This window comes from Apodemus sylvaticus, chromosome 17 (assembly GCF_947179515.1).
Source record: "Apodemus sylvaticus chromosome 17, mApoSyl1.1, whole genome shotgun sequence".
NCBI classification, from domain to species: domain Eukaryota; kingdom Metazoa; phylum Chordata; class Mammalia; order Rodentia; family Muridae; genus Apodemus; species Apodemus sylvaticus.
In genome coordinates, this window is record NC_067488.1 from 50,504,205 (window position 1) to 50,521,665 (window position 17,461).

Below are 17,461 nucleotides of genomic sequence, written 5' to 3' on the forward strand. Positions count from 1 at the left end.
TAGCTGTCTTCAGACTCACCAGAAGAGGGTGCCAGATTTCATTTTGGATGGTTGTGAGCCACCATGTGGTTGCTGGGATTTGAACTCAGGACCTCCGGAAGAGCAGTCAGTGCTCTTAACCTCTGAGCCATCTCTCCAGCCCCCTCCTCTGACCATTTTTAAAAGGGTAATTTGGGCTTGGAAAGATGGCTCAGCAGTTAAAAGAACCCATATTTGATTACCAGCACCCACGAGGTGACTCACAACATCTCTGACTCTAGTCCCAGGGAATCTAGTGTCCTCTTCTGGCCTCTGTGAGCATTCTACATATGGTGCACAAAAGACATACATGCAAACAAAACACCCAAACTCACAAAATAATAATTTAAAAAAAAATTGTAAAAAATTGTAATGAGGGTACTTTTTATATACCCAAAGACCACAAAATTAATAGAACAGTACCATTCAGATTCTGTGACTTGTCCCCTAAATTCTAGGTGACACACTGTTCCATTGGCATGTCTCTTCTCCTTTTAATTTAGATTGGCTCTTCATCAGTTGTCTCTGTGACTGACAGACCTTTTTTTTCCTTTCTTTTTCTTTCCTTTCTTTCTTTCTTTCTTTCTTTTTTTTTTTTTTTTGCTATTTTGAGACAGGATTTCTCTGTGTAGCCCTGGCTGTCCTGGAACTCACTCTGTAGACCAGGCTGGCCTCGAAATCAGAAATCTGCCTGCCTCTGCCTCCAGAGTGCTGGGATGAAGGCATGAGCCACCACTGCCTGACCTGACTGACCTTTTCAAAGCCTCTGGTTTTACACATAATCCTTCCCTGTGGAATGGGAGTACCTGTTTTCTCCTGCTGCAGAAGCAAAGCCATGGGCTCAGAGGCATGGCACCTCAAGTTATCCCATTAGTGGGGGTGACTGTGACAGCTTATTTGAGGTGCCTCCAACTATAAAGGTCCTTGTACTAGAAAGTTATTTTTCTCCACAGTAATTTAGTAATGGCTTCCTGCATCGATAGAGCATGATGGCACATGCCTATCATCTCAGTACTTGGGAGACGAGGCAGGAGAATTAGGAATTGAAAGCCAGCCTCAAGCCGGGTGGTGGCAGTGGTGGCACACGCCTGTAATCCCAGCACTCTGGGAGGCAGAGGCAGGCAGATTTCCGAGTTCAAGGCCAGCCTGGTCTACAGAGTGAGTTCTAGAACAGCCAGGACTACACAGAGAGACCCTGTCTTGAAAAAAACCGAATCCAAAAAAACAAAAGGAAAAAAAAAAAAGAGAACAAGAAATAAAGAAAAAAAAAGAAAGCCAGCCTCAGCTATTTTGAGTTTGAAGCTAGCTTGGGCTATATAAGAGACCCTCTAACCTGCCACCGTGCCCCTCAAGAACGTCTCCAAGGAGCTGCCTTGAGCCCATGTGAATTTCTTTAAGGGCTCAGAGTGGTACCCACTGACTGTGGTTTCTCTCCTGTTTCTCACTGTGCTCTGACTGGATGAGTCATATCATTGGGGCATCCACTAAAGTCCCCTGATGTGGTACTACGTGTGCCCTACCTGTGCCATCCCTACTGTCCAGTGCCCCTTAGATTGATCCTGAAGCCCTGCTCACCATTTACAGCCTAAGTGTGAGGCTTACAGGAGTTGGCCCCGGCTTCAGGGTGTTGAGCCTGCTGTGTGGTAGACCTTGTCACTCTGATGCTCACAACAGCTTGGGTCGAGGTCATTGTGGATGACGAGGAGACACTGGCTTGGGGATGAGAGGAACCAATGAGTATAGCACAGCCATGAAGTGTGATCACCCTGTTTCCAGACCAGACCAGTCTATTGCCAACTTGAAGGGAGCCTGGGCTTCAGAACTCCTTATGGGGCCAGGATAGGGAGGGGCTGTGGAGGAGCCGAGCTGAGGGGAGGGGCCATGAGGGCTACTTGCTCCTTGGGCCTTCTTTCCTCTCTACCCTTGCTCAGTCTCTCTCCGTTGGCCCAGGCCTGGGACTCTTGCCTGCTTACTATCCTGAGAGTAAAGTCAGTAGGTCTGTGAAGAAGCCAAGGGGCTGTCGGGGCAGACGCTGCTTGTGCCCAGTGCCTCTGGCTTACCTGTGAGGGGTAAGAAGCCACTGCTCTGAGCTATCTTTGCTCAGTCATATGGGAATGATCCCTGCACTGGGTGGGCAGTGCTGGTCACTACTCTGGGGGGAGCTGGCAGAAGACACTTACACCTGCTAACCTGGAGAAACTGGAGAGTTGCCCAAACAAGCAGTCTCAACACCCAAGGCTAACGAACGGGCAGTAACAGAAGAACAGGTTAGCCAAGGTCACCTCCCACTCCCCAAACTGAAGGCTAGGCCAAAAGATATGGAAGAATCGTGGAAAAGGAGCCTCAGAGACTAGCTGAACATTGTCCTCGGGATGGTCTCGAGTCCAAGGCTGTCTGTCCTGCTGCCCAAGGCCAACTTCCCACTTTTGAACCTCTGCTCTCTACAGACTGGGCCCTCAAAACTGGTCGATCAGACACGGTACTTTAACCACTGAGGGTGGCAGCTTTGTCGCAGGAAAGCTCCAGGAGAGCCCCTGCAGCCTGAGGTGCAGAGTGTGTGTGAGATGCAGCCATCTGTGCAGGCCAGAGGAGGCACCGGTGTCCCCTCTGCCACTCTGCCTTCTCCCTTTGGAGGCGGCGAAGTCTTGCTGACCCTACAGCTTGCACTTTCTTGCTAGTCTAGTCCCAGCTAGTCCTGTTGCTGACCCACCCAGTGCTGTGTGCAGGGCCACACCTAGACCTTGTATAGGTGCCGGGATCTAAACCGCGGTCTTCCTGCTTTTGTGGCAAGCACTCTCACCTGCTGAGCCATCTGTCCAGCTCCTGAGCTGAATTTTGAAAGACATTTTTTAGAGTAAGTTACAGGAAGAATAGAGGAATCTGGGTAGGGAGGACAGCACTCGGCGTATCGCACCACGCCCTGGACAGACAGACGGACGGCCTGCTGCACTCTCTCCATATCTCACCTGAGTAGTTTACGTGTGGCACAGACATGTAGGTATGTAAGATGGGCATATAACCAGAAGTTTGGCTTTTTTGAAATAGTTTCTCACTATGTAGCCCAAGATTTCCTGGGACTTACTTTGTCACCCATGCAGGTCTCTTGTGGCAATCCTCCTGCCTTAGCTTCCTAAGTAATGGGATTACCAGCATAAACTACCACATCCGGCGATCTATCAAAGACTTGCTAATGATGGGTCATACTTTTTTTTTTTTTTTTTGGTTTTTCCGGGACAGGGTTTCTCTGTGTAGCCCTGGCTGTCCTGGAACTCACTTTGTAGACCAGGCTGGCCTCAAACTCAGAAATGCACCTGCCTCTGCCTCCCAAGTGCTGGGATTAAAGGTGTGTGCCACCAACGCCCGGCGGTCATACATTTTTAAAAATAATTATTTGGTATACATATAATTTTATCATTTATTAAGTTGTTTGTTGCTTATTAATTAAATATTAATGAGGTGGATGAGATTAACTAATTAAGTCTTGGTTGAATAGTTAATTATAGGATGTAGAGACAACACTTTTTGATATTGATGAGTATTTTGTTTTTATCGTTAACAAATTTGAAATGCTGAGACTACTATTGTGCATAATCATGTGGTTTAGAACTTTATTGGAAATTCAATACTAACTCCACACCAAAATTCATGTCTTAATTTTTTTTTTTTTTTGATTTGGTTTTTTCGAGGCAGGGTTTCTCTGTGTAGCCCTGGCTGTCTTGGAACTCACTCTGTAGACCAGGCTGGCCTTGAACTCAGAAATCTGCCTGCCTCTGCCTCCCAGAGTGCTGGGAATGTCATAAATTTTAAAAATCATAGATGAGGGCTGGAAACTCAAGCGGCTCAGCCATGAGGAGAGCCTGCTGAGTGAGCCTGCGGTGGGGCTGTGGCTGTGGCTGTGCTCTGCTGCCCCTGGCTCTGCAGCTCCTTGCTGCTGTTTTGTCTTTGCTGCAGCAGAGAAGAGTCTGAGGAGTCAGACGGCATGGGATTTGATGTGCTTGTTTACATTTCTGCTTGCTACAAACAGAACCTTTTTTATGTATCTTAGGGAGAAACTAAAAGCACTTCTGAATCAGGTGTGTATGCCTTTAACCCCGGCACTCAGAAGATGGAGGCGGGCAGATCTCAGGATTCAAGGCCAGCCTGATCTACAGAGCTAGTTCCAGGATAGCCATTGCTACACAGAGAAGCCTTATGTTGGGGAAAAAAACAAAAAGCACTTGATGCTTTTTCAGACGACAACAACTCCAGTTTGGTTCACAATGCTCCCATTGGGCAGCTCACAGTTGCCTGTGATAGCAGGTGCAGAAGATCTGCAACTTCCATCTGCGTTCACACAGTCCTCATAAACTACTAAAGAAGCCAGGCTCCTTTTAAAAAGTACTTGAGAGGCAGAGGCAGGCAGATTTCTGAGTTCAAGGCCAGCCTGGTCCACAGAGTGAGCTCCAGGACGTCCAGGGCTACACAGAGAAACCCTGTCTCAAAAAACAAAATAAATAAATAAACAAACAAACAAACAAACTACTAAAGAATGAGCAACTCAACAGCAATAGCTTCGATGTGCTCCCTCCATCACTCACTTTCACTGCTGTGATGCAACAGCAGAACCACAGCTCTGTGGGGAGGAAAGGGTGTGTTTGGTTTTTATATCCTCAGTCAGTCCACTGGGGAAAGCCAAGGCAGGAGCTCAAACAGGGCAAGAACCTAGAGGCAGGAGCTGATGTAGAGGCCATGGAGGGCGCTGCTTACTGGCTTGTTCCTCAAGGCTTGCTCAGCCTGGTTTGTTATGGAACCCAGGACCACCAGCCCAGGGATGGCCCCGCCCACAATGGGCTGGGCCCTTCCCTATCAATCACTAATTAAGAAAATGCTCTACAGGCTTGCCCACAGCCTGATCTTATGGAGGCCTTTTCTGAATTGAGATTCCTTCCTCTCAGATGACTCTAGCTTGTGTCAAGTTGACAAAACTAGCCAGCACGGCCTCTAACTCAAAGAGATATGTCTGCCTCCATTGCCCCCCTGCTGGGATATGTCACCACACCACTTTTTTTTTTTAAAAAGTGTTTATGCATTTGACTGTTTTGCCTTCATGCATGTATTTATAGCATATGGCATACCGATTGCCGCAGATGTCAGAAGAGGGGAACTGGAGTTACAGATGGCTGTAATCCACCATGTGGGTGCTGGGAACCAAGTCTTCTCTGAGAACACGCGCTCTCAGCCACTGAGCCATCTCTTTAGCCTCAACTGCAACTTTTAGAAATCAGACATTCTAATAGTGTAACCCAAACATACACTATCAGATACTAATTTAGTATTTACAAGCTGAGATAGAAAAGTGGGAAAACAGCCAGCCAGGCGTTGGTGGCGCTTGCTTTTAATCCCAGCACTTGGGAGGCAGAGGCAGGAGGATTTCTGAGTTCGAGGCCAGCCTGGTCTACAGAGCGAGTTCCAGGACAGCCAGGGCTACACAGAGAAACCCTGTCTCGAAAAAACCAAAAAGAAAAAAAAAAGAAAAGTGGGAAAATATTTAAAGGCTTTGTTTTCTGCAGACCATTCTTCTAAAGCACAGGAGATCTGTATGTATAGTCAGAAGACCACAGTCACAAGGTACAGCAGTCCGCAGGCTGAGCCTGGGTCAGGCAGTGCTCCTGGGTATTACAGGGTGTGGCACCACACAGTGCAGCCAAGGGTTTGCTGAACTAACACGATACAGCATTTGAAAGGCTGCCAGACACACTTCCAATTCCTTGCATGTCTGATGTTAAATTAATTTCTGCTTGTTGTGTATTCAGAAGGTTTTGGTGTTGCCAAAATTTCCAAGTTCCCAAATTCGGTTCTCTGACCCTTTGGGTTGTGAGCACAGTGTAAGGAGCTGTTGAGATTAAGAGCGCATGCTGTTCTCTCAGAGGCCCTGCGGTGGATTCCCAGCACATCAGCAGCCTGCAGTCACAGCTCCAGGGGTCTCTGACCAACGCCTCTCTCTGGTCTCCAAGGGTCCCCACACACATGTGCGCAAATCCACATATATACTTAATTTAAGAATAAAATAGATTGTAGCTTGTGCCTTGAGTCCCAACACTCAGGAAACAACTGACAGATCCACAGCAAGTTCTAGGCAGAGGTGCTTAGTGAGACCCTGTCTAAAAATAAATAAAATACATTTAAAATATTTTTTTAAAGTTTTATTTATTTTATGTACATGAGTATACCATTGCTCTCTTCAGAAACCCCAGAAGAGGGCATCAGATCCCATTACAGATGGCTATGAGCCATCATGTGGTTGCTGGGAACTGAACTCAGGACCTCTGGGAGAGCAATTGGTGCTCTTAACTGCTGCGCCATCTCTCCAGCCCTAAAATAAATTTTTAATAAGAGAAGCTATGCTATACAGTGGCTGCACAAGCCAGACCTCTACAAGAGTAAAGATATGTGAAGACCAGCCAGAGAGGGGAGGGAGCCGGTGGCTCAGGAGTCCCTCTCCACATCCGGCTCCCATAGTCAGAAGTCACAGGGCCCTAGCTGAGAGCTCACTGCCTGTGGGTAAAACTGGGCAGCAGGCTAGCCAATCTAAGACTGAGTGGTCCTAGGAGTCCCAGAGGCTTAAGGCCTGGTGGCTACAGTTTCACCAACCCACTCCCCCATCTTCCACTAGGGTACCCCAAGGACGCCTGGACCCAGCACCTTTGACTTACAGATGAAGTTTGTGTGTGGTCAGTGTTGGAGGAATGGGCAGGTGGTGGAGCCAGACAAGGACCTCAAGTACTGCAGTGCCAAGGCCCGGCATTGGTAAGCAGGCTCCGGGCAGGGGCTCGGGCAGCACGGGGCACTGCCAGAGCCACAGGAGGGAGGAGGCAAGCCTTAGGAGACCTGGGCTCTGAGAGAGGAAAGGATGCCTCATGACCCCAGGCCCCGCTCTGACTCTCCATAATGCCTTCTACCTCTGGCCTACAGCTGGACCAAGGAGAGGCGGGTCCTTCTGGTGATGTCTAAGGCCAAGAGGAAGTGGGTGTCCGTGAGACCACTGCCGTCCATCCGAAACTTCCCACAGCAATACGATGTGAGTGCTTGTGGGGGAGGGGAAAGTACAAGAGGTTGTGGGCCCTGAAAGGCTTTGAACCGGCCACCTCTATGACACGGCTCCATGGGACTCAGCAGGCTTTCTTTTGCCTACCCACAGCTGTGCATCCATGCCCAGAATGGCCGCAAATGCCAGTATGTGGGGAACTGCTCCTTCGCACACAGCCCTGAGGAGAGGGACATGTGGACCTTCATGAAGGAGAACAAGAGTGAGTGGTGGGCTTGTCTGTATTCCTCCCCATATCTGTATCGCCCCCTCGCTAATCTCTAGGATACACTCTGGGCTTCCTGTGAGTGATGAGTCCCTCAGGCCAGGCTGCACAGTGGCAGAGCTTAAGATTTTTGTGCCTCCCGAGTTCAGCAGGGACCATAGGTAGAATGGATGGGAAAGCCCCCTCACCAAGCACTCTGTCCCCTGCCTAGTCCTGGATATGCAACAGACCTACGACATGTGGCTGAAGAAACACAACCCAGGGAAGCCGGGAGAAGGGACCCCCATCGGCTCTCGGGAAGGAGAGAAACAGATCCAGATGCCCACAGACTATGCGGACATCATGGTAAGCCCTGCCCCCATCTGAGCCAGGGCCAGTTGGGAGGGCCCCCAGGAGGGCTGAGAGGGGCCGAGGTGCGGAAGCGGGCACCCACCAGGCTGTGCACGCAGATGGGCTACCACTGCTGGCTCTGCGGCAAGAACAGCAACAGCAAGAAGCAGTGGCAGCAGCACATCCAGTCTGAGAAGCACAAGGAGAAGGTCTTCACTTCCGACAGCGACGCCAGTGGCTGGGCCTACCGTTTCCCTATGGGCGAGTTCCGACTCTGTGACAGGTGCTGAGGGCTGTGTGACAGGGAGCACAGGGGCAGGGAGGGCAGGCAGCAGGTGGGCCTGAGGACCAGGAGGTTGGGCCCGGCTCCATCTCCTGACTTGATGCATCTTAGAGATGAGTACAGTACTGGGGGCAGGCAGGGTGGAGGGTGGGTTCAGGCCTAGCTCTAGCCCTCCTTCAGAGCTCTGGATCAGATCCTAGAGAGCGCTGCTTTGTCGGGTTCCCTGAGCCGAGACCAGAAGCTGTCTGGGGAGAAGCATATTCTAGAAGACTCAGGCAGTGAGCCTTCTGCTGTCCACAGGCTCCAAAAGGGCAAGACCTGCCCAGACGGGGACAAGTGCCGCTGTGCCCACGGACAGGAGGAGCTCAGTGAGTGGCTGGACCGGCGCGAGGTGCTGAAGCAAAAACTGGCCAAGGCCCGCAAGGACATGCTCCTGTGTCCACGGGATGACGACTTCGGCAAATACAACTTCCTGCTGCAAGAAGATGGTGACACCACTGGTGCCACCCCAGATGCCCCCGTTGCTGCAACTGCTACTGCCGCCGCCACCACCACCACCACCACCACCACCACCACCACTACCACTACCACTGGGGAGTAGGGCCAGGTCTCAGCTATGTCAAAGTCCTGGGGTCGGGATGGGTTGGGGGCAGGGGACCATCCCATAAGGCAGCCCCCAGTCCACTGGGTCCCTGTCTCTCCTTTCCACCCCCAATACCCCAGGTGTGTATACCCAGGTCATATACTGCAACCCCAAGTGGTCCCAGGATCCTTGTCCTGTCAAAATGGGGGCAGACCCTCCCCAATTCTAGTTCTCCTGGTTGGAGAGGGAGGGGCCTGGCCAGCTTCAGCCTACAGCTTTAAATTCTGTCTACTCCTAAATGGGTCCAAAGCTCAGGGCTGGGGAGCCTGGGTGCCCACTTGAATATGCAGCAGGAGGTTCCTTTTCCTTCTCTACCTTCCTCTTCCCCCTTTCCCTGGGGCCAGATCAGGACACAGCAAAGGGCAGGAGGCCCTGACTAGCTTAAAGTATAGTCATGCGATGGAGTTGGGTCACTTACCACCTGGGGCCTCAGTTTCCTGATCTGTGAAAGGGGCAAGGGCTAAGGCAGATGATCTATGCAGCTAGACTAAGCCGTCTAGGTGCTCCTAACAACCATCCCGGCCCAGCCCTCTCCTTTGTGAGCCACAATTGTAGACCGTGCCTCAGCCTTGGAGTCAGCACAGCCCACAGCCCTTTTTACAGAAACAAAAACTGAGTTCTAGTAGGAGTGGTTCACCCAGGATCTTTAACCCTCTCTGGTGCAGAACTGGGATGTAAACACTGGTCAGAGACCCCACCCATTATCAGCTGGAGCCGCTGGGCTCCTCAGTCCCATGCAGCGTCCCTGGGACGTGGGGAAGGGATGCTGAGACAGGAGCTGGCCTTCTTAGCTCCATGTTGGGGGATGCTGGGGTAAGCGATGGAGGCTTTATCCTCAGGAGCTTTCACAGACAGTGACGGAATACAGGGCACCATGAGCTCAGGTTCTGACAAGGTACAAAGCGTGGGGAGGCTCTGAGGAATGTGAAGGGTGGGAAGACGACCTAGGCTCCATGGGTCGATGGGAAATAGCCTCTCTTTCCTGGGGACCCTCTGTAGTTCCCTCTAAAAGACCCAGATATACTGTTATGAACATCTATCCCAGCCCCACCCTACGCTCAGCCCTGCTGACTGCCTAGGACCCCAGCTGACCCCCAGCCCATGCCCTCCTTTTACTGAGGCCTCTTTTATCATCTGAAGTATGTGTACACCTTTTCATCCCGTCCCCACAGGTAGACACAGCCTCCCCTGGCTCCCCAAGACATTCCAGAATGCTCCACCCCATTGGCACAAGAAGTGGGGCACCCCCACACACCCCCTACACCCCCGCCAGAAGGAACCAGAAACTAAGGCTATCAAGGAGTAAGATAGAATGGACAGACACTCCTGTTTTCCCTCCAGCCAGGGTTGCTAGGGCTCAAGGTCACAGTGACAGGCACCTGGGCGTAAAGGACCCATTCCTCATCCCACCACTGCCCAACCTTCCCCCGATGACCATGGCGTGCACCTCTTCCTCTCCCCTGACCCTCTTCCCTGACCCCAGCTGGCTAGCACTGCAGTCTGGGTGCTGGCAGTGTGGCTGGAGGGGAGGGGAGACCACATCTAAGGTGGGGGCCATGGCCGTGAGTGTGAATGACACTTGGTATCCTGACCCGTGGTGTTGCAGTCTGTTGTCACCAGCCTTGTTTTAGTGTGTATATATGTCGCCCCTGTGATGCATATATACACAGGTATTAAATATATCGCTCTATATAATATTATATATGTGTGTGGTATCCAAGGAATCTCTTCTATTGAGGGCTAAAGATAAAGAATTTAGCACAACAAAAAATGCAGACATCCTTGTGAATTTTGAGTGCTTATGGGGTCATCTGGTTATTTAGGGCGCTGAGACTGGAGCCATGGCTCAGATGATTTGGACAGAAAGGGCAGGGTGGCCCACACCTGGGCCCTGCTCTAACTGCTAGTCTCCCACAGATTCATGTCTAGAGAGGAACAGCAGTGCGCTCAGGAAAAGGCAGTCGTTAGCGTTTGTCCCCCGGAGAAGGATGAAGCCAGGGTTTCCCTGCTGTTCATCTGTCCAGGGGCCCCTGAGATCTGGGCTCCCTGACGTTCTAGACCTCTGTGCCCCACACAGAAGAGAAGGACGATAGGGATGACCTGGGGTGGGAGAGAACATCCTCAATGAAGACTGCGGTTAATCAGGTGTGACCCCTCTGGGGCCCCTGGTTGGAAGGCTGGGGTTGAAGCCGGGCCTAGGAGCAAGAACAAGATTGCGCAGTAGGCATGGCGTGGGGGACAGTGGGAGGGGTGCTGCATTTCTCAGCTGGGCAGTAATCAATCTAATGGTCCTTTAAAAATGTCTGTATTAAAATTTAAGAATACCACACTTTAATATTAAATATCATAAGGTCTAGTATCTTGATAATAATGTAGATGTTTTAATAACAATTTTTGTCCTTCTTAAAATAAAATGAGAGAGAAATTTGTTTCTTTTAGCCTTTGTTCTAGAGAATACACGTGTGCACTGTGACTCTTGTCCTCCAGGTGTCCCTCCTGCTCCTCCCCAGTGACTGCATGGATTCAGGGGGCCAGGGCTGCCCCGGACTCCTGGGACAGAGCTAGCCCCAGCTGGCTGTGCCTGGGGCAGACATTCCAGAGGGTGAGGGGCAGTATCTGTGTACACATGGAGACCCAGCTGACCCAGCTCAGGCAGCACCTCCAGAGCGAGGAAGGACACGCTGTGCTCTGTACCCTTTGGCAGCCTGCTCGCAGCCTTCCTGTGGGACTGCCCGTGCCTCTTGATTCTACCATCATGTGCCCCGCTGCATTCTGTGCCCTTTTTGGGTATGGGCTGTCCAGGAAGGTAAGGGGTCATGCCAGGCTTCACAATGTGATCTAGACTGCAACCTTGATCCTCTGAGCCCAAGGAAGAAACAAAGTTATACAGGAAAGGTTTGTCAAGTTTTTAAAAACTCTGAGCCAGTTCTTGCTACGCAGCAGTGGGTGATCCCGCTTTGAATGTCTGCCCCTGCCTCAGCTTTCCTGAACGTCAGGGTGGCAGACCTGTGTTACCACACCCAACAGTTTCCTCAACTTTCAAAGAAAACTGGGCTTCCAATCTCACAAGGGTGTTGTTTTTGTTTTTTGTTTTTAATTTCCTGGAGTGTACTCCGTCTACAGTGAGTGCTCATCACACAGTTTCACTGTGGCGCCCTGGCTGGCCTGGGATTCTTTTTTTTTTCCCCCTGAGTTTTTGTTATGTTTTGATTTGGTTTTGGTTTTTATTTTGTTTGTTTGTTTTGTCCTAGAATTTGCTTTGCAGGCTAGACTCAGCCCTGTGTGGACCACCCTGTCTCAGAGTGCTGAGTTATAAGGGTACCCGCTGTGCCTTGCTTGCTTGCTTTAAGCTGCAGGACAGCTTGGCCTGGGAGGAAAGGTCTCCTTGGACCTATGAATCCCCTGAAGACAGGAGTTATCTGGGCCAGGTATACAGGAGGCACTCCAGCTAACAAACAATGGCGATGAAAAACGGAAGACTTAGGGGCTGGAGAGATGGCTTAGTGGTTAGGAGCAGTGTGTGCTCTTCCAGAGGTCCTGAGTTCAATTCCCAGGAACTACATGTGGCTCTCACAACCTTCTATAATGGGATCGGACGCCCTCTTCTGGTGTGTCTGAAGACAGTGACAGTGCACACACATAAAATAAATCTAAAAAAAAGACTTAATCCCAGCACTCATGAGGCAGGGAGGTAGATTTCTGAGTGTGAGGCCAGTCTGGTCTACAGAGCGAGTGCCAGGACAACATAGAGAAACCCTGTCTGGGAAATCAAAACAAAATCCACAAGCCTGTCCCTGGGCTGGAGGGCACATGCATGAGCTTGTATTAGGACATTCCTTAAGCTGGAGAATTAAAGCGAATAAGCAAGAGTAAACCTAAGGAGTTGAATTAACCCAATTTAAACTTCCCTTTATTCTCTTCTGATCTTCATTTGGCTCGCGTTAGGAAGCATTACCCAATGAGCACCCACCCCGTGCAGATCCCAGGGATACCAGACCAACTACAGAAGAGAGTCTGCTGCGGTCTGATTTTTACATCACAATCAGTAGGCGCTTACTATTCTGCATTTCCCCCTTCTTTATTTTGTTCCACGTCTGCAGTCCCGTGTACCAGGGAGACTCGGAGTGTCTGACGGTCATGCTGTGGGTGATGGCCCTGATGGAGCATGGGGCTGTTTCTGGCTTTGGTCTGCATGGCACCAGCTTCCGCACTCTCTGGTTGCTCCTTGGGGCAGGTACAGGTGCCAAAGACCTGGAGGCAGCTGTGTGCCTCTCCAGTGAAGACCTTTGAGGATTCTGCCAAAAAACATCTACTAGTCCTTAACCAGGGGAGTCTGTGCAGCCTTCTGGGAAAACACCCAAGCCTCAGGAAAGAGGAGCCAGAGCAACTGGACCTGGTTTGGGAGCAGTAAGTTTGTATTGGCCTCTCTGACTCTGCTTTGGGGCTTGGAAGTTAAATACACCCTGCTAGCCAAGGGGAGAACAGAAGACCCTCAAAGTTCTTAACCAAGTTCTTACTTAGAAGGACCTCCAGGTGGAGGTCACAGCTTGCTTCCGGACAGATGTAGCTGTTGTCACATAAAAATGCCTTGTTAATGAACGAGGACAAATAAAGTCAGAGGGGAAATGAAGGGTAAAGTACAGGGGTGGTTTCAGCACACTGATTTAAAAACTAACAGACCTAGACCATTTACAGAGGGCTTTGGACCTCGACGTCCAGAAACCCGGAACATGTGGGCAGTCCAAACCCCTGCCGGTAGCCCCCTCCAAATGTCTCCAGGTACATCCTCAGCCACACTTCCTCCCCACAGCTGCTGTCCCCAGCCACCGTGCCTGATCACGGGTGACACTGCCAGCTGGACCCCTTGAGTACAAGGAGAGGCTGTGTCAGTGTGCTCTGAGTATGGATAAGGCTTCACTAGGTCTGTCGTTTAGCTCTGAACTGTTTACAAGGTCTGGCCTGGTGCCACATTCATGGGGCATTGATCTATCTCCTGTCGTGATCAGGATGCCCAGGACCAGATAACTTATAAAGAATGAAAGCATAACTTTCCCCACACTTCTAAAGTCTCCAGATTCAAAAGTATGATCTGGTTTGGTATTATCTGGTGAGGACCCCTTGCTGACTCTCCACAGCAAAGGAGCAGTACAAGCTCTGCTAGTGCAAATCTATCTTCCTCTCCCTTAGTTTTTTAAGATAGGGTCTCTCAGTGGGCAGCGGTGGCACACACTTTTGATCCCGATAGTCTGGTGGCAAAAGCAGGCAGATCTCTGTGAGTTCGAGGCCAGCCTGGTCTACAGAGCTAGTTCTAGGACAGCTAGGGCTACACAGAGAAACCCTGTCTTGAAGAGAAAGAAAAATAGTCTTCCTATGTAACCATGGAACTGTCTTGGAGCTTGCTGCATAGACCAGGCTGGCCTCTGCCTCCCAAATGCTGGGGTTAAAGGTATTCCTGGATTCTATCTCCGTGTTAAGCCGGTTTTGTATGAGTTAATTCACCAGCCCAGCCTGAGTCAGCCTCAGTTTGCAATCACAGTGCAACTCAAGCCTGAACTCCGACTCCCACCTCACTCTCACCTTGGGTACAGGGCAAAGGGGGGCTTGCTAGGGCTCCTGTTGGCACAGAGAACAGGAGGAAAGGTTCCCTTTGTGCTAACCAGAAGCCTCTGATGACTGAAGCATACAGCTGTTCAAAGATTGTAACTGAAATTTTACAAGTACATATTGCAAAAAGAAACATTGGAAGGTTAAATAAAAACACTAAATTTATTATGAGAAGAATAAGAATAGGGTCAGGGAAAGAAATACTGTGAAGTATGGCCTGTCAGGGGCTGGAGAGATAGCTAATCTTGACTACATCTGGAATCAAATGCAAGAAGATAGACACACACACACACACCACCCCATGAGAGACTTCACTGACTGGATCATTTGAAGTGGAAAGACTCACCCAATATCTAGGCCACACCTTCTGCTAGCTTTTTGCCTGCTTGCCCTGGCTTGTGCTGGCAAGTTCATCTATCCTGTTGCAGAGGCATCCCTTCATTAGTATTAAAACCTACTTCTTCTAGATTCCAATGTAGACTGAAGACCAGTAGATCTCTAGGAATCCTTCAGGATTTCAACATTAGACTGAAACAGTTGAGACATCCAGTCTCTCGGGACAGAATACCACCAGATCCTTGGATTTTTGGTCATAAGACAGCCATTGATTGCTAAACTACCCAGATCACAGCTTGTAAGCCATGAGAGTAAGTCATATATGTATGTGTATGTGTGTGTGTGTGTGTGTATGTGTATGTGTGTGTGTGTGTATGTGTGTGTATGTGTATGTGTGTATGTATGTGTATGTGTGTGTGTGTGTGTGTGTGTGTGTGTGTGTATCTATACTGTTCTATCATTTCTGTTCCTCCAGAGAACTCTAATACACTGCCCTTGTAGAGGCCCCAGTTCAGTTCCTCCATGGGACAGCTCACAGCTACCTGTAAATCCAGTGCCAGTGGATCCAGCACACACTTCTGGCCTCTGCTGTCATGCCACACTTACATATAATAAAAACAAAGAAACTAAATTTAGAGCTGAGCCATGGTGGTGCACACCTGTAATCCCAGCACTCTGGGAGGCAGAGGCAGGCGGATATCTGAGTTCGAGGCCAGCCTGGTCTACAGAGTGAGTTCCAGGACAGTCAGAGCTACACAGAGAAACCCTGTCTCGGGGGGGGGGGGGGGGGGGCAAATAAAAAAAAACACACACACACAAAAAAAAAAGAAAAGAAAAACAAAAACTAAATTTAAAATCCAACTTTTCCAAGGTTTTGGACTTTGATCCATGTAATTTGTGTTTTTATACAAAAATTAAAAGTAGTGTAGACAAGAGGGCTCAGCAGGTTAAAGCACTTACAGCCAACCAGACAACCTCAGTTTGATCCCTGGGATATTCACAGTGCAAGGAGACAACCAACTCCCACAAATTGTCTTCTGACCTCCACATGTGCACCACAGCATGTGAGTGCCCACACACACACACACACACACAAACATATGTACAAAAGCTATAAATGGAAGTAGCTAGGCAAAGTGACGCACACCTACAATCTCATCACTCAGGCAGCCACAGAAGGAGACAAAGTTCAGGGCTATGGCTGGTGATCTGGCTGGGGGTAAAGACACTTGCTGCCAACTTTACAACCTGGGTTCCACTCTGGGACTCACAAGCTAGAAGGAGAGAACCAACCTGAAAACTGTTCTCTGATATTCACACACATACCATGTGTGTGCACCTACACATACACACGCAAAATAAATACATGAAATTAGTAATAAAAAATAGATTTTATTTTCATGAGCATCTGCCTGCATGTGTGTATGTGCATCATGTGTCTGCCTGCGGGGACCAGGAGGCAGAGTTGGATCACCTAGAAGGGTAGTCAGGGTGGTTGTGAGCTACCATGTAGGTACTGGGAGCCAAGCCTGGGTCTTCTGCAAGAACAAGAAGTGCTCTTAACTGCTGAGCCAACTCTCTAGACACAATTAAAAAAAATATGCATTTGTGTTGTATGTGTATATATGTATATATGTGTGTGTGTGTATGCATACACACACACACACAAACGACAACAACGAGGATCCATAGGGGATAGGAGAGGATAATGGAATGGAAGCATTAGCTCAAAGTATATATATATATATGTGTGTGTGTGTGTGTGTGTGTGTGTGAAACAATGAAGGAATGTAATTGAGGGCTTAAAGCATTTCCCCAATATGCGCAAGACCCTTAGTTCCATTCTTTGTACTAAAAAAAAGGAAGCCTGGCCCAGTCTGGTCCTACAAACCCCACCCCAGCCGCTTGAGAGGCTAAGACGGAAAGAACACAAGTCCAGTGCCTGCCTGGTTCCAGAGTGAGTTCTGGAGCTGTGGGTTATGTAATATATAATATGTAATTTCATTAATCTGGGGCCGATCACACAGGAGGAAAATATGGTAGTTAAAGGATATGCTAAAGACCTAGGGAAACAGACATTGATGACTGTTTCCAGCTCTGTGTAAGATGTGATTGGGGGCGGGGTGTGTGTGTGCTGGAGAGATGGCTTGCAGTTAAGAGCACTGACTGCTCTTCTGAAGGTCCTGAGTTCAAATCCCAGCAACCACATGGTGGCTCACAACCATCCATAATGAGATCTGACGCCCTCTTCTGGAGTGTCTGAAAAGAGCTACAGTGTGCTTACATATAATAATAAATAAATCTTAAAAAAAAAAAAGAAGAAGAAAAAAAGAAAAGAAAAAAAAGATGTGATTTAGCAAAACAGCCATGAGTCTCTGTGAGATCAGGCACAGAACAGAAGACCAAGAGCAGCCATCCAGCCCAGGGTGTCTGAGCTGCAGACGCAAGCCTGACCGGGGTGACTGCGTTCGGTTTTGAAGTTGAGCCCCAGAATCAGTTTCTGGCTTGGTCTCGATTGATTCTTCAGCCTGACATCTCTGCCCAAGTCTGGTCTCTCTGCTCCAGTCTCAGAAGGATGAGGACATGCAAGTGGGTGACTTCACCCAGGCACAGTCGATGTCCTGGGGGACCACAGTGCACCTGTGGGAAAAAGGAAGGGCCTGTGGCAGGTGGCCAGCTGCCACTTAAACCTCAGCGATGGACACAGTGAGGTTTGTCACTCAGGGCAGGCCTGAATGAGGTGGGCAGGGCTGTCCCCTTTCAGTAGTGTCCACCTTGACAACCACCGTAGGGACCTCTTTTCCTTTTCTTCCCTTTCTGAGAGACTTGGAGAGCAGGCTTTAAGTTGGACAGATAGTGTGAAGCCCCAGCTATGCATCCACATGTACGGGTGCACTCGTTGCAAGGCTCATGTGTGTGTGTGTGTGTGTGTGGGCGCGCGCGCGTGTGTGCACACAC

The 17,461-nt window shown here is 49.6% G+C and overlaps 1 protein-coding gene across 3 annotated transcripts in view; it reads left to right on the top strand.

The window, feature by feature from the left end:
• Window positions 1-10,992, top strand: part of Zc3h7b (zinc finger CCCH-type containing 7B) — a 44,759-nt gene extending 33,767 nt beyond the window's left edge. For 2 of the 3 annotated variants that reach the window (XM_052160465.1, XM_052160464.1), the window contains 6 exons: window positions 6,671-6,804; window positions 6,970-7,075; window positions 7,196-7,304; window positions 7,519-7,652; window positions 7,757-7,920; window positions 8,221-10,992. In XM_052160465.1, coding sequence (XP_052016425.1) covers window positions 6,671-6,804; window positions 6,970-7,075; window positions 7,196-7,304; window positions 7,519-7,652; window positions 7,757-7,920; window positions 8,221-8,521 — 948 coding nt within the window. In that variant the 3' untranslated portion in view covers window positions 8,522-10,992. The remainder of the gene's footprint in view (window positions 1-6,670; window positions 6,805-6,969; window positions 7,076-7,195; window positions 7,305-7,518; window positions 7,653-7,756; window positions 7,921-8,220) is intronic. The other variant, XM_052160466.1, reaches the window with a different exon arrangement.
• The last annotated feature ends 6,469 nt before the right edge of the window (window positions 10,993-17,461 follow it).